Source organism: Drosophila hydei, unplaced genomic scaffold (assembly GCF_003285905.1).
Source record: "Drosophila hydei strain 15085-1641.00,03,60 unplaced genomic scaffold, DhydRS2 tig00000060-arrow-pilon, whole genome shotgun sequence".
NCBI lineage: Eukaryota > Metazoa > Arthropoda > Insecta > Diptera > Drosophilidae > Drosophila > Drosophila hydei.
The window spans coordinates 523,797-540,626 of NW_022045656.1; the positions used below are offsets into that span (position 1 = coordinate 523,797).

Consider the following 16,830-nt stretch of genomic DNA (forward strand, 5'->3'; position numbering starts at 1 on the left):
TAAGGAACTAAAGATACGATTGAAAGTTTATCCAAACTAATGGCTAAAGCAATATCAAATCAGGCACGCCTCACACTCAAGAGCGGGCAGTCGATGGAGAAGTATTCTTGAACATCTCTACATGAGTATTTGAGTTATGGAAAGTTTCGCTTGGTAACAAAAAAACTGCCAACAAAGGTGACAGTGAGACGGAGTACGAGAGAGCGGCCCCAGAAAGAGAAAAGGCTTTAAACAAATCAATAGCAGCCTTGAAGCTATCCATAAGTATGAGTATTTGACTGCTGAAAAGTTTTGCTTGCAGCGAATTAAAGACAGGCAGCATAGACAAAGGTGGCCCAATATTTAGTATATATTTAACAAAGAGGTTGTGCCGTTGAGAAACACATCAGTAAATACATTTCGCAGCGGGCCTGTCAAGCAATAGAGCTAGGACTTATCGGTGGGTTTCAGTAGGGTTTGACTGTGCATATACCTCCATCGACTGCCCCAAATTGGGTTACATATTAAGAGCCTGTTCCAAAGCACCAACAAACTAAGAAATGATAATGTTGAAAATATATGAGAAATAAATAACATTCAATAGCTTAAGCCAAAGACTAGCACACAAATACTTATATCGACGATACATAATGTGAAAAGCGAAATGAACAAAAGAAATAATCCTTTTTATCAATTTGTAGTTAACTTAAACAAGACACAAAACAAATTGGATAACCCAATCGAAGTGGTATCCCAAACGCTGAAATCAAAATAACATTTGTAGTCTCAATGGCACAGCTCGAGTATATATATAGACATATATAAATATACAAAATAAGATATATAAAATTAATATTACAGTTTAAAGCAAACTAAAAATATGAAATTCCAAATACTAAGACCCAAAAGACATGATTTACAACCACGCACACATCCAAACGAGGCATATATTAATATTAACATATATGTCTGCAAACAAGCCCAAATTTATTATATAGATCAAATAGATCACATAGTTCGCAATTTGTGAACGCAGGCAAAGTGGAGGCTGGTTACCCTAGTGGAAGAAGATTGAAGCACTCAGCATATTGGTATGGAATGAGATTTAATTGTATACAATCTAATTGTTTAGAAATGTACTACGATATATGACATAATAATAATAAAATTTAAAATACATATATGAATTAATGCTAACAATAAAACAATTTGAACGAAACGATCAACACAATCAGTTTTTTCTATAGCACTTTTTCGTGCTGCTGTGAATGAAGACATAATAAGTAAGTACTCTGTGTAATAGCTGAATAATTTATTTTCTAGCTTTATTGGCACAGATATTTAAACTATTTCTTTTTTTTACAGACAGGTTCCACATGAAAATCCAAATTTCTACTGTCCATTTTCCCGCGATTTGATGAGATTCTTAACAGAACCTCAAGTGTCAAGCACTTAAGCTCTGAGAGATACAGTTTTAAGCCTATTCACCATGCTTTGAAATTATAATTTTTTCACTTATATTGATCAGGGGTTGCGAATGCAAGTATATTCAAAATAACAAGTTCATAACACTTTAAATAATAGTGCTTCTATTATATAAGATATAGTAATTTGCATTATTTGCATTCACTTCGAGAACGAATGATAAATTCTTCTAAGAACATATATGAAAAGAATAGAAAGAGTCCGTCTGTTCGTCCAACAAAAGCTTGAGATTTGAAATTATAAATATATATTCCTTCAGTACGAGATTATCATTTTGTTTTGTGATAACTCATGACATTTCCTTAATATCATTGTAAATAATTTGATTATGTTTCTCTTGAATTCGCCAAACCTTAAAAACACTCAATTTTCTGTTTGGGTTCTTGTATCGAAACAGAGATTTGCAATATTTCACATAAATAAATGACATTATCATGCTCTGAAAAATTGTTCAGAAAAGTTAATTCAGAATAAAAGTTATTCAACAATTGAGTTCCTAGAGCATAGCCCAGTATGCAGAGCTGTCCTTAGGTGTTTGTGGGTATACATGTGTGTATCGGTTATAAAAGAAAATAGAAGAGGACTTCTTAAATTATATTTATTATTTTTATTTTTATATTATATTATATTTCAATCAATATTGGTGCTAAGACTGGAAATTTAGAAAATATACTCGTATAGAGTTTGTATTTTTACTGACCTGACAAGTACTTCAATAGAATATGTAGATCATAATATAATAATTTAATAATAAAAATGTTATTCGTTTATCCAATCTGCAAAAGAAGAGAGCAAGTAGCTCCAAGCGATTTTTCATATATATGTGCACACATACATTCAAATGACTGTTCTCTATTCTATTCCATGAATTGTCCTTGAAGTGCCAACTGCTACTTAACTTGAGGTTTGCAACATTTTCGGGAATAACAACGAATGTGGCGCCATTCGTACAGGCGGCAGTCGTTGCCGGCAAGTCGTGGGTTCGGTGCCATGCGACTGGGGGACATTTTTTATTGTTATTTTTTACTTATGAATCCTGGTGTCGTAATCTCGGTTTTATTTGATTTTTTAATACTCGATACAAACTATTAAAAATATTTAGAAGCGCAGATGGGGCTGGGATCAGGGCATCTCCTAGTCAGGGACCCCGACTACAGATAATTGTTTTTTTACATACATGAAGTGGCGGTGTTAGTAGAGGTGATGGGTTGCAGATATTAGTTCGAGAAAGTGTGGAAAGTTTTTATAAACGCAGATCGGACAGAGTTCAGGGTATCACATAGTCAGATAACCCGACTATTGCCTATTTTAAGTTTTATTTATTTTCGATTATAGTTATTATCAACGTGCAGAGCAAGTGCCTTTTAAAATAGAGATATAAATTAACAATATTATGACATTCTCAATCAGATTAAAATGAAATAACCGAAAAATATATATTTAATAATAAATAAATATTTCTAAAGCGCCAAAGATTGAATGGCTAAGAAAGCATTTACAAAAAAAGTCGAAGGAATTTAATAACTTTAAAATTTCTAATCACTTCAATATTTTTCTTTCGAATATTTTGCAAGTAAAGAAAAAACATCAGAATTAGTTAATTAAGTCGAATATAGACATAGTACAAATAATTAAAAATAAAAAAATAAAAAATATATTTATATTTTACTATAAATATTTATTATAATTTGTCATTGGCTTATTCCATTATTATTTTCCACATTATTCGTGCTAGAATATTAAAATTTTTTATATTATTTTTCGAGAGCGCATTAAAAAGAAATGTATATATATATATATATATATATATATATATATATATATATATATATATATATATATATATATATATATATATATATATATATATATATATATATATATATATATATATATATATATAATTTTCTTGTTTAGGTAAATTTGTGCATTTAAATTAAAATATTTGAGATATGATTATATTTTCGTTGATCGTGTATTGAATTCTGTCCATTGACCCTCTACTAGATAAAGCGGGTAAATGTGAAAGGTGTGGTTTGGTAATGCTAACGACCAGGGGTGACTTAATTGTCAGTAGAGTCTTGGTGCTCCTGCTCTGGATTTCTGGTTTGTTCCTCTTCGAAAGTGTGCTCTCGCGTTAGCATCTGCGTATTCTTCTGAATGGCCTCCAGCTTCTGCTGCATTAGCTCCTGGCGACGAGCCTCGGCTCGCTGCTGTTTATCGTCTATCTCGTCGAGTGTGAGTGGTTCCGTATCGGCGGCTTGTTGCATTAGCTGCTGCAGTCTCTTGGGTGGCTTTCGCAACGTGTCGTTCAACTGGATTGTTGCATTAGCGGCATCGTCGAGGGGTATGGTGAATGCCTCAGAGGGCGCTGCTTGATGGGCTTTATTGATTATATGGGCACAGTTAGTTGAGACCCGCTCGGACTACTTACGGTATTCCTGCTTGGGCAAGGCGTCCATTTTGTTAGGCCTTGTTTTTGCTGTCTCGTCTATCGTTGTCGTGGACTTGGAATTAGAGCAGCCCATGCTCGACAGCTCATCAGGCGCAAGGCATTACGCTAAAACTTCCGTTTGGGGCTGAGGGCTTAGGGTTCGGTTGTATGGTCTCTGACTTTTAAAAGGAATCAGTTGAGCTCGTTGATGTTGATGCTAATGCTAATGCGATTTCCTGCTCGGCACTGGAGCTACATCCGTCGTGATTCGTTCTACGTTGTGGCTATTCAATTTCCGCTTCAAGCCAAGTCGACAGCTCAGTCATTAAAAGCAGCTTGAGACTGCGTTTAATGGCTCATTAATATTGATTTCGTATATTAGTGCACGTATCTGTGGCTGTATTTGCATGCGAGTGTGTATGTGTAGCAGGACTTGCAGGAGACAACCTTCAAGCTGTCCGCTTGACAGCGCTTCGCATGGAGAACTGAAACTAGAATCGCAATGCAAATGTTTTGCGCTGGTCATTAATAATAATCGCTGGGGTGCAGTCAGGACAACTGTCCCCTTAAAAGATCAATATTCATATATGAGCGGCATGTTTATTATTTCTATCTATCTCTCACATGTTTATACCCTGAAGCCTTTGATAATGACAATTCATGGCACATTGATTTTCTGAAAATTAATGTGACAGGCAGAAGAAGGTGTGGCAGACCCCATAAGGTTTATTTATTCTTGATCTGGACGACGAGCTGAGTGATTCAACAATTAAGTTCTCGTAGTATATAAGCACCTGCTTATGTGTGTATATGTGTGTGCATAAGTGTGCATGTATTGCTTGTAATGTATGTATAAAAGAAGAGTAGAGCGAATGGAATATCAGCCATTAATAGAGTTCAGGGCATCTTCTAGTCAGGTAGTCCCGATGAGCGCTTTCCTACTTGTATGCACTGAAACACATTTGTATATTTAATCATAAAATTAAAAAAATAATATATATACATGTAAATATATTTTTGCATAGAAACTATTTTTGACAGGATTAATATAATTTAGACAAAACTATATTTTATTTTGATAAACAGTTTCCATAACAATTTAATATACACTTACTATAAAGTTGCGAAAGTACATTTAAGCTTAATTGGGCAAAAGCACAAAAACCAAATTATTGATACTTTAAAAGAATATTTCTCGTAAATGAATTGTGTTTTAAAATAACACATTTGGAATAGAAAAACTTTTTGTCAATTTTAGTTTCGAAGTTTAAGATTTTTGAGCATTGTCAAATTGAATATATTAAATTGAAGAATATTTTTAAATACCCCTTAACAATATGTTTATTTAAATGAAGAATTTTGCAAAATTAGCTGCCTATTTCTTATCGTGTAGTTGCGTGAGCGTGGATAATGAAGGCTGGCAAAACAAATACAGCTAGACAGCGGCCACGCCCAGCTATTCATATAGTGCCGTGAAAATGGACAGTAGACACTGAACACTGGACACTGCAGGCTAATGTCAGTCAACTGCTGCCCGTGGCCATAATCAACGCTAATTGCGGTTTCATTTGCGTGCACATACTACATACATGCTACCCACGCGCGAACGGCCACACAGACACACACACACCCGCACACTCTCAGAGCCACATGCTACACAGCCGTGTGCTGCAAAGTTTAGTGACCCACTCAACTTTGACCAGGCCGCAAAAGGTTTTATTTTGATTTTTACAGTTGGCAGTGTCAATGCTGTCGCATGGCCATAAAGGCCATGGCCCAAACTCTAACGGCTTCCGGCTCGAAAGCTTGTCCAAGAGGTGCTACGGAAGCAACGGCGCGTGCCAAGCACCGCACAAGGCGTCCACACATTCATTTTGCATTTGGCTCACGTTGAGTCTTTTGTGGCCAAGTGGCTGCTCTTGGCATGCAAATGGCTTGGAACGGAAGCAACGCCGTCGTCATAGCCACTTGCCAACTGCCCCGCCAATCCAACGAAATACAAACGAATGGGCTAAGCACTAAGAACAACAGGTGCCACCATCAAGAGAGTGGCTTGCCCCGCCTCCCATTCAATAGAGCCACTAAGTAATGAGCGACGTTTAATTAGGTTGAGTGTCAATAAGATGATGTCGTCAATCAATCAATCGCACACACACACACATTAAGCAAACAGCTACATACCAAAAGCTATTCTTACTAGTCGTTGTAGTTGTCACCGAGGTCGCAAGCAAAACATATGTGTATTTATTTATGTAAGTGTATTTGTACTGCGCGTTGTCGGGTCACCTTCACGTTCTCCGTTTATGTCAAATATTTATATTTAATATATCATTCTAGCAGTAGTCCTAAAATATTATATTTTTCTATCGGACTATGTTTTTTTCTTTTTAAAATAAAGTCAAATTCGATTATGAATCTTTCTTTTTTAAGACCAAATATTTTATTTTTTTGGAGACGCATTAGTATCTGGCCAACCATCATCAAGTTTATACATATTCTTAATGAGGGCGATAATAATGTGATAATTTGACTTCGTTTCTAAGTGCAACTTGAATTCCGTAGGTGCTACAGATTTACGATTTACTCTGTCAGTAAAATGTAAATTGAGATTTTGTATATTTAGGATTTTGAATTTAGAACAAAAGTTAATCAACAATTAATTTTCCATAGCAAAGTCCGCTGCGTAAACTGCACGTTTGCTGCTGCTTATGGCTGTACGGGTAGAACAAGCGTAGAATAATTGGAATATCAGCTTCGAGCTGGGTTCAAGGTATTTCCTAGTCGGGCAGTCCCGCCCTGACTCGTGTCTTAATGGAGATAATTTATTCTATCGGTTAAATTTTTTTTGCCGCTGGAATCATTTGGTTTGGTGATTCAATGATCACATTTTTAGTTTCTTGCTCTAGAAGCTTAGCAGATATAGAGTTTTGCGGTTTGCTACGCTCTCTTTACGATTTTCCGAGGCCCTAGTGGGCAAAGACATATAATTTTCTGTAAAACCAGAAGAAGAATTTAACAGCACTCACATCATATTTTAAGTTGAAGCTCTAAAACTGTCGACGAGTGTGTGAGTAATTGTGTTTTGTTTAAAGATCTAGGACTCGGTTAGCCTCGCACACAATATGCAAGCCATTTTGGGTTATCAACGCATTAAATAATAACATTTTTGACGTACCCGATTTAGTATTTCCATATTATTCTAAATTTCGTTACACAAAACCAATATACTCTTTCACTTTCTGAATAAGTAGAAAAACCGAAGGCTGCTAATGACTTATTTTCGACATTCCTTTTGCATTAGAGGAGCTTTCGTTGTCTGAAATCTTATGGAAATCATTCATTGCATTTCAGTAAACTATTGCTATTATTAATAGATAAATATTTGTATATATTAATACGACCGATAGCTGCTAATCAGAACCATATCCAATGTATTTCGACTTTTGGAAATAATAAAATTTATTACCAAGCTGGAGATAAACATTATTTATCAGGTTAATTATATTAGTTAATCAAATCAATATAGTAATAAATATTATTCAATAAAGCTATTGTTATATTACTAAATTTTAATACCACGAACCCAATGAAAATGGGAATTCAGGGTATAATAGTTTTGGGAAAATGTATGTAACAGGCAGAAGGAGGCTGGACAGACAGACCCAAAGACATTAATTATATATTTTCTTACTCAGGAAGACGAGCTCCGCTTATCTATCTTGTTCGTGTTAATGTCTTTCCGTTTGTATTTACGCGTAATTGAGCATTCCATGTTTCATATTTCATATTTCATATTTCTGTATGCCACCCGCAGTAGAAGCTTATCACTCTTTTCCTTAAATTATCCCATTTATATTTTTATCTATAATATTTGATCATTTTCATAGCGTAACTTTAATACAACAAAAGACGAACGCATTCAATTTACTGTGTTGGTTCCTGCGTTTAAAACAGATCTTTAGTATATTCCACACATATGGATGTCATTAGAATGCTTTGAAAATTTGTTTAAGAAACTCCATCTAGAAGAAAACTTATTAAGTTCCCATAGCACAGCACAATTAAGAGTGTATGTGTGTGTGCGAGTATATAATTGTGTGTATATGTGTGTGCATGTGCTGTTTGTAGTGTATAAAGAGTACTGATTGGAAAATCGGCTCGTCGCAGGGTATCTTCAAGTCGCGCAGTCTCGACCAAGGCACTCTTATTTCCTTGGCTTATAAGACTTACCTGCCAATCACTGCAGTTAATGAAAGTTAATTAATAAGTCACTTTACTTAAATTGATTGTTTTCGGTTTATTTGAAAAATACAATTTAGAAACACTTTCTTAGTTTGTTGTTGTTCTGGCAAAAAATGGTATATGTGTATCATATAATAAAACAATATAAACTATTAACAAAGCAACTTTTTCATCTGCAGCTTAGGAACATCATCATCATTATCATGATCGTCATCCTTCTCATTAACTCCATTTCTGGTATTTAATCTCAATAAACTTGTAAACTTTATAAACTTATGCAAGTATCTGCCTCTGACAGCGTGAGGCAGTTCCCAGGCGAGCTGCGAAAGAGCCTGGCCCAGGATTTATATAGGTATAAAAATAATCTATACAAATATGATATATATGTGTATATATAGATATATATAACTTGGTGTGTGTGTGTGGGTGTGGGTGTGATCAGCGCCTGACCAACTTTATCATAGATGCATGTATTCTATGGATAGACTTGTATGTGATTACGTGTATGTTAAGGGGTTTATATATATATACATATATATATATGTATATATATATATATGTAAATATATGTATATATATATGTATGTGTGTGTTTTGTCTTGCATCGCATGATTAGATTTGGATTTACAATATACTCAAAAGTGGTCATAAAAGCAATCTCCGTTTATGCCAATCACTATGCTAATCATATTCCTGTTTTATGGATAAGGCTTTTTCGGCACTTTTTTCAGACTTCGGATTAGAGCTCGTAGCCCCTGTCGTAGACTTGCCTTTGATGTAACTGGCGACTGTAGAGCTCAGCGGTATGGTAACATATTGATTGCCATCTGGAATTTAAATAATGTAAATATTTGATTAATTTTCGTGTGTATTTTAAGAGATAAAAGTGCACACAGTCATTGATATCCAATACTTCTCGTCAAATATATATAACTGTGGAAATATTCATATTGAGAAATTGAGATAAGAAATGTATACTAAAGATCATCAAACTAAAGCATTATAAATTGTTTTATTTCAGGTTTCTATTTCTTTTTCAGTTTGCTAATTCTAATTGATAAAAGCCCCTTATAGTCAGATCCGATTTTTCAGGACCCTAATGATTCGCCATAGCCTAGGGGGCATAGATTTATCCACTATATTTTACCAGATGTAGTATTTTCCAACTTGTCACGCCCCTAGTAATCGTGTAGGGAAATCATTAAGCACTATCAGATGTCGGCACCCAAAAATATATATTTCAAATTTCTGAACTCTAATGAGAAATTGAGACGAAATGGTTTACGCTCATACGGACAGACTGACGGACAGCAAAACGAAATACCCGATTCACTGCTTGAATGAGTACAAGTGTAAGAACTCTAAGCAGAACTACAATATATATTTTAAAAACTCATATCTATTTATATGTTTGATATCTTTTACATATACAAGAAGTATATTGACTCACCTTCTTCAGCATGAATCTGCAATTGCCCCGATTGTATTAGATGACGCAGCATATCCGGCGGTATATTGGCAAACGAGGTAGCCGGATAAACGTATTTGCTATCCGGAGCTGTTGCTGCTGCTGATGCTGATGCTGCTGCTGCTGCTGCTGTTGATGCTGCTGCTGCTGCTGTCGACGTCGAGGCTCCCGTCTCAGTCTGATAGATTAATGCGGCTGGCATTGATTTGGGCAAAGCAGCGGACGTTGCTGCTGTTGTGGCTGCTGTCGCCGCCTTAAGCTCTTGTGTTGCTGGCTTGGTACCATCGCCATCGGCTGGCAATGGCATTTCGACATCCGAAGAGTCATCCGACTCGTTGCCCGACGATGTTGGGGAACGGTCATCCTGCAAGACAGTTATCAAGAGAGAGCGCAGAGATTAGAGAAATGCTGCAGCCAGACAGTCTGGTCTGATCTTAAGCTAAAGATGAGCTGCCTGCATGGCTGGCCACGCCGGGTTGTTCTATATGCCAGCCAAGTAAGCGGCGGTGTGTGTACGTGTGTCTGGCGCAAAAAGCAATATGCTTGCACCAAATATGGCGCGAAATTGCGTATAAGTGCTGGCCGCGTTGCTCGCAGGCACGCATTTCAATGAGCCATGAGCGCAGCTCGTTGCCTTAAATGTGCACACGCGTTAAAGAATTTAGAATATTGATTTCTGGCTCTGTAATCGAACGTGCAGGGACAACTCATCAGCCATCCACAGCGGCAACGACAGCGCTGCTGAATCGCATCATTTTAATTTTGATTAGTGTCTCAGGTAAAAATAATTGCGAACTGTAACAATGCGTTCGCCATTTTGTGGCACTGCGCATCGCAGCGTGCGCGGCTGCCCCAGCAACAGCAACAGCTACAGCAACGGCAACAGCGATTGCAACTGCAACTGCGTCATGCCATCAACTTCCAATGAAATTGTAGCAGCGACGCGTATGGCTAAATTGCATTGTTGCCACTGCACCACGCTTACCAAAATGGGCGTCGTCGTTGTCTGACGTCTGCTACAGTCTTGTTGTTGTTGTTGTTGCTGCCGGCAGACGTAAGGCCGGCCGGCCGGCCGGGTGGTTCGAGCGACTGTCTTTCGAGTGGCAGCATCAAGACATTTTAATTAGCAAAACTGCACTCGCATCAGCAACAGCAACAACAACATCAGCAGAAAAATTGTCAAAGTGTCTCTAAGTCGCGCAACTTTACTTTTGGCAGTCGCCCCAGCTGTTGCGGCTGTTGCAACTTTTGTTACGCTCACTGTTTTCAGTCGCAGCCAGCAACAAAAGAAGATTCACAGTTAACGAGTAGCAGGTGTCACAAAGCCAAAGACCTGCACGCATTGCTGATCGTATTAAGAGTTAACAAGCGAATGAGCTTTGTGTGATTGTAATTAGATATGAACAAAGGGCCCAGAAATGCATAAAAGTCTTGATTGCATATTTGCATTTTGGCGGTGCTTATTTCATATTCCCGTAAAATACTTATTTATAGCTTATATATACTGTATTTACATACAATATAATAATCAATAAAAATTTACTTAAAGCCAATAATATATTAACATGTTTTATGACTAGGAGATACCCTGATCTGCTTTTTTTAATATTTTCCGTAGTTTGTATCGAGTTGAAAAAAAAAAACAAATAAAAATCGACAGTACGACACCAAGATTCGAACCCACAATTTAGACGCAAACGTGCATCTACTCAACCAACTCCGCCAATTCATAATTAAAAAAATGAAACAAAAATCATCCCTTCGTTGAAGGCTCGAACCTAGGGATTACCACATATGAGCGCCGCCTCTACCAACACCGCCACTGCATTGCCTATGAAGCATATTGCAAATTCGGACTTGAGTAGCAGCTGATAATTCAAGCAGAAAAGAATGCACGCATTTGAAGGTATGTGTGCACATGTATAGGAAACATATAATCTATATTGATGTAATTTTCAGCTTTGTAAGAGTGTAAACTCCTTCACATATTGGCCCTATTTCAAACTGAAATTAATTTAAGGAATTTGGGAAATTTGATGCTGAGATATAATTTAATAATTGCAACAGCTTAAACAAACTTGATATAAGCGTGCTATACTCGGACCTACTATGAAATTTTAAGTCTCTAGCTCATATATATTCTTAGATCGACGCGTTAACATACGGACAGACAGACGGACAAGGCTCAATCGACTCGGCTTGTCCTGATCAAGAATATATATATTTTGTGGGGTCTATCACGCCTGCTTCTGCCTGTTACATACATTTGCTCAAAAGCATTCAAAACCAGGGTATGAAAAAAATTATGTATAATATTATTTTTATTATTATAAGTATATTATTTTAAATTTATTTTATTTTTTTTATTAAATAAATATTAAAAAGTAAAAAGTTATTCGCCCCCGGGTGGACTCGAACCACCAACCTTTCGGTTAACAGCCGAACGCGCTAACCGATTGCGCCACGGAGGCAGTTGACAAACGACTGGAAAAATACGTAATTCTAATTATAAATTTTACTGAAAGCTTTTTATATGAAAAACAAAGCACGCAAGATAAGTGCTCGATTAGATAATAAATAACTTAAAAGAACAAAACGGCTCGAGAGCTATAAATATTTGCGAGCTGAATGAATTTGTTCTAATGTCATGTAGAACTTTTGCGAAAATCATAAATTGACGCAAGATTAAAATGATTTCAAATTATAATGTAAATTATTGCAGCGAGCCATAAAATGTTTACAAATTGTTTCGCATCAAGGAACATTTAATTTATGAGGTTTGCTGAATGAATTGGGATATTGCTTAAGTTCAGCACATGTTCATTAATTATACAATGTTATAATAAGATGTTCCGCATTAAACATTAGATAGTTTTGAGTTTATGGATTTTAAAATTCGACACCTATTTTCGCTGAAATAATTATTTTGATTGCGACATACCAACCACGTTTGCTAAACAAATCAATTTGGAAAACTCAGCATAAATACAGATGGATGACAAGAATGGAAGGACACGCTTCTGTTCTCTGTCAAGTGCAAGACGAGATCCGAATCGAATAGTTGTCGAATTGATAGTCGTGTGTCGTGCGCAAATGCCGGGCGTGTCTCATTAAATGACAATTAGAGTTAAGCTTGAGTTCCAGCCTGGAGAGCTCGAGACCAGACCAGCGCAGAGCAGCGCAGCCCAGCCCAAACTCCAAGCAAGCTTGAGCACAGCTAAAGAGGCGAGTGGCAAGTAGTCGGCAGCAGCCAGACAGGAGGTAGGAGGCAAGTAGCCAGCGAGGAATGCGCAGCCAGTGGCAGGCAATTTATATAAAAATAATGCTGCATTGTATTGTGTTTAGTTTGCTTTTATTTGTGTTTTATTGTATTTAGTTTTTATTTCTGCGGCCGCTGGCCTCGACTGGAGCCTGCAACAAATGCAATTATATAGAAATTTGTCTTGCTGTGATATGTGCGGCATGTTGCAGTTGCAGTAGCAGTAGCAGTAGCAGTTGCAGCAGCAGTAGCAGTAGCAGTATTTGTGTGGCCATCGACTGCGCCAAAAATAGTCAATTTGGGAAAGGCTAATAATAAATGCGATCCGTCGTCTGTCAGTCAAACACACACAGGCGAGTCAGTTCGTCAATCAGTCGGTAAATGAATACTCAGCACATACATATACACACATAATACACGTACATACATACATATATGTATACAATATATATGAATGAACGAATGTTGGCAACCAAATTGGCCAACTGACATTCACAGCCAAGGTGGCATTTTGTTGTTTTTGGAGCCAAAGTGAATGCGACTGAATGCAATTCGCTGCTGGTGTCGTGTGACCTACACCAGGCCAGTGATTGACGGATGGCACATTTGCGGATTGATTAGTTGTTTTTACCAAAATGGCCTCTCGGCCGTGCCACACGACGATGGCGACGCTGATGGCGATGGCGATGGCGCTGGCGACAACAGTGGTTGCCTGCCGCATGCTGCATGCCGCACGTTGCCAGCCGCCAGCCGCCAGCCGCCAGCTGCTGCTGCTCCGTTGACAGTCAGCACCCGCTTAACATCGTCAACTTCAGGTCCAAAGCTTCAATTTTCAGTTTTTACTTGCTTTTCTGTTGTTGTTTTTTGCCTCCTTCAGCATTTTGGGCAACACTGATTTGCATTTGCATGTTGCTGTTGTTGTTGTTGTTGCCCCTTCCTTTGATGGCGTGTGCATCTACCGACACTGATAGGAGCCGCCGCGAAACAAAGGAATAGCCAAATGTGTGTGCTCCCTGTTGCGGGCTCCATTGATGCTGGCGCTTTCAATGAAAACATAAAAATAAAAATGCAAATTAAGCCCCACAACGAAAGCATTTAAATCTAACGCACAATTCCACGAGTGCAAAACGACGGCAACCCACCAGCACAGTGGTGCAAAAACAAAACTAGGGAGTTATAGATTGACGAGAAACAAACTCTGATGGAGCGCAAACATTTTTTCCATTGGAAGTAATCTATGAGTTGATCATAATTATTACAGCTTCACTTTCACTGTTACGAATGATATTCCAATATTCGACTTTTTCGAACAAAAATGCAAATCAATTAAAAATGTTATATAATATTCCCTCTGTGTCATTTGGAGGAGCAAAAAATTTGTTGAAATTCAGAAATAACCTCACTCGTGCGGACTCGAACCTGCAACCTTTGATTAAAAGTTGTCGGGCGTGCTAACCCCTGAGCCACGGAGCACGTAAACGAACAGTTTACAGAACGGAAATGATAAAATATGATAAAATGGGGTTTCATTCCATTTAGTTTAATTTTTTTTTTCAAGAAAATTATATCAGCAATCGAAAAGATGCTAAGTATAATTACATGACTTTCTATACTGAATAAACATAATTATATTATAGGAATGCTTTTACAGTTTCGTTATTAACTTTCGGTAAAAGAGGTTTTTTTTAAATATCTAGGACTTTAGACTCTTGTATCTTGTAGACTCCTCGAATGCTTTTAAAATTGATGCTGATCAAATTTCACTGTGTGTGGGTAGGCGGAATCACCCAAACCAATTCAAACCAAACGAAACGAAGCCAAGTGAAGCCCCGCACAGGGTTTAGCAGGAAACCTTAAGCAAATGTTATGGCCACGCCAAGCCTGGCCGGGCTAAGCTGCCGGCACTGGTCAAAATGGGGCGGCTGGTAAACAAAGCCAACACGAAACAGCAGTAACAACAGCAGCACTAACAACAATCAGCAGACAGAGACAACACTGCGTAGAGAGACATTGTCAGAGTTGGAGTTTGGCTGGTTGGCGGTGGGTTTTCGTTCGGTCGCATCCGGGCCAACAACATGCACTTTAAAGCGTTTATATCCGCAAGCCGCGGCGGCTTTCTGTTTTTGGTCAAATCACAGTTTGCGGTTACACGGATTCACGCGCAAAGAAAGCGGCCAGCAGGAAGTGCTCCAATAGCTCCAAAGATGCCAACAAGAAAGTGAGCACATCGTGAGCGTTGCCATTTATTGGGCCAACTTTAAAAAGTTGGCTATAGTCTTGAAGTTGTTGCAGTTATGATGAGAATTAGCATCTATTTAAATGTCAGGAGCGCATTAAGATGCCACGATTGGCCAAGAGCAACGAGCGCGCCTCTTGGCTTATTGTTCTGAGTCAGCAATTATTTGGCCAAATTGTAAGGGGCCGATAGGCAACCTGCAGAGTAGAACCAGGCCTAATTATGCGTGCGCCAAGACAACAGAACAACAGCCAGCGACAACGACAATGACAACGACAACTACGACAACGGCAAAAACGACAACGACAACAACAACAACAACAACAACGACAACCTATCGGATAGAAGAGGTCTAGCGGGGGCTAAGCACAATCAGATGAAACGCCACCGATTAGCCCTGGCGTTTGGCCAGGCGCCCGCTTTCCGCAAAATTTATGATGGGCACTAACAACGGGCTAAAAGCCAAAATGAAATGAACTTGGCCGCAAACAAACAGTTGAATGGACATTGCAATTATACGAGGCATCGAGTACCAAGCATCGCGCATGGAGTATCGAGTATCTGTTTTGCATTTAAACGAGCAGCTAACCGCACGCAGGCAGCTCACGTGGGTGCACATTTCACTGGTTAACCGCCAAAGCGGCGTAACTAGCCATTACAATCTGTTCACTGCACACTGCATACTGTACAGTGAGTACTGCGCTGACGTCGATTAAAGCCGTTGGTTGTGCAACTGCAAATCAGTTGCATCTATAAAAATGTTCTTCCTACTGCAAGCAAGCAGCTCACAATTGTAAAGGCTACGCAGACTTTAAGAATTCACAGCGAATATGCTCAAAGATTCAATGTCAGTGGTAATCGATTGACGATTAAATTTTATTTTAATTACCATTTAAATATATTGCCACAAAACGCAGCTGCAACGCCTGAGGTATTACTTATAAACGCAATCCCATAAGATATTTATAATTAATTAGGCATAATTACTAAACGTAATTAAGTACAGATTTCATGGACTTTTGCGCATCGATGGTCGTGTTGAAAACTTAAAAGTTCGCTCTTTGAAAAAATTGACTTTAGAGTCCTTTATAAGCTAGAGCATTAGACATTTATTTTTTTTATTTGCAATATCTCCTATATTGATTCCAGCATGAATAACCGATAACCTAATATACATAATTCTAATTACTCTATTATACATAATTCAAGTAAGACAAATTCGGTCGGAGGGGCCCACCTAGGAGATAGCCTGGACACAGTCCTATCCATGTTTTTTAATATTAGCATAGCTTGATTCCAGCATTAAAAAAAGACAAATAAAAACCGACATTAGGACAAAAAGACTCAAAGCAAAGCAACAAAGCAACTCCGAAACGCCAATTAATTCTAACAACACAGACACTTCGTATTTAGAAAACACATATAAAAATCAGATACTCTCGGCAACGACACCTCTCCCAACACCGTCAAAAAGTTACAAATTTCAACTAAAGTTGCAGCTGATAATTCCAACAGAATTCAATCGAAATTGCAATTCTTCGAATAAAAAAATAATGCACGAATTTGCTTTCCACGTTCTACACAAAGGTTTTATAAATTGTCTATTACTTAACGGATTTCAATTTAATTTTCAGACTGCGATTTACAATCCTTTTGGAATATTTGTAAGCTTAGTAAAAATGTAAGCCGTATTTCCCTTAGCCCTATGTCCCTGTTCCCAACTGAAC

General features: G+C 37.8%; 2 protein-coding genes and 1 non-coding gene across 3 annotated transcripts in view; all 3 read right to left on the minus strand.

The window, feature by feature from the left end:
• Positions 1 to 3,435: 3,435 nt before the first annotated feature.
• On the minus strand, positions 3,436 to 4,367 carry LOC111599720. The gene is made up of 2 exons (XM_023315463.2): positions 3,899 to 4,367; positions 3,436 to 3,835 (listed from the first exon to the last, which is right to left on the minus strand). The coding sequence occupies exons 1-2, from the start codon at positions 3,990 to 3,992 to the stop codon at positions 3,528 to 3,530; spliced, it is 402 nt and encodes a 133-aa protein (XP_023171231.2). The 5' UTR covers positions 3,993 to 4,367; the 3' UTR covers positions 3,436 to 3,527.
• A 4,335-nt stretch (positions 4,368 to 8,702) lies between these two features.
• LOC111599718 (serum response factor homolog) overlaps positions 8,703 to 16,830 on the minus strand; it is a 33,929-nt gene continuing 25,801 nt past the window's right edge. Inside the window, exons 3-4 of the mRNA XM_023315457.2 lie at positions 9,591 to 9,972; positions 8,703 to 8,967 (exon numbers count right to left, since the gene is read on the minus strand). Coding sequence (XP_023171225.2) covers positions 8,822 to 8,967; positions 9,591 to 9,972 — 528 coding nt within the window. The 3' untranslated portion in view covers positions 8,703 to 8,821. The remainder of the gene's footprint in view (positions 8,968 to 9,590; positions 9,973 to 16,830) is intronic.
• Positions 12,006 to 12,079, minus strand: Trnan-guu. The gene has a single exon. It is a non-coding gene; the product is annotated as a tRNA-Asn (tRNA).

Excerpts from the sequence above, each read along its gene's own strand:
- LOC111599720 (XM_023315463.2), bottom strand. The coding sequence starts at position 3,992 with ATGGGCTGCTCTAATTCCAAGTCCACGACAACGATAGACGAGACAGCA. Across the intron at positions 3,836-3,898 it reads CTTGCCCAAGCAGGAATACC|CGCCCTCTGAGGCATTCACC; the intron begins GTAAGTAGTCCG and ends CCCATCAAGCAG.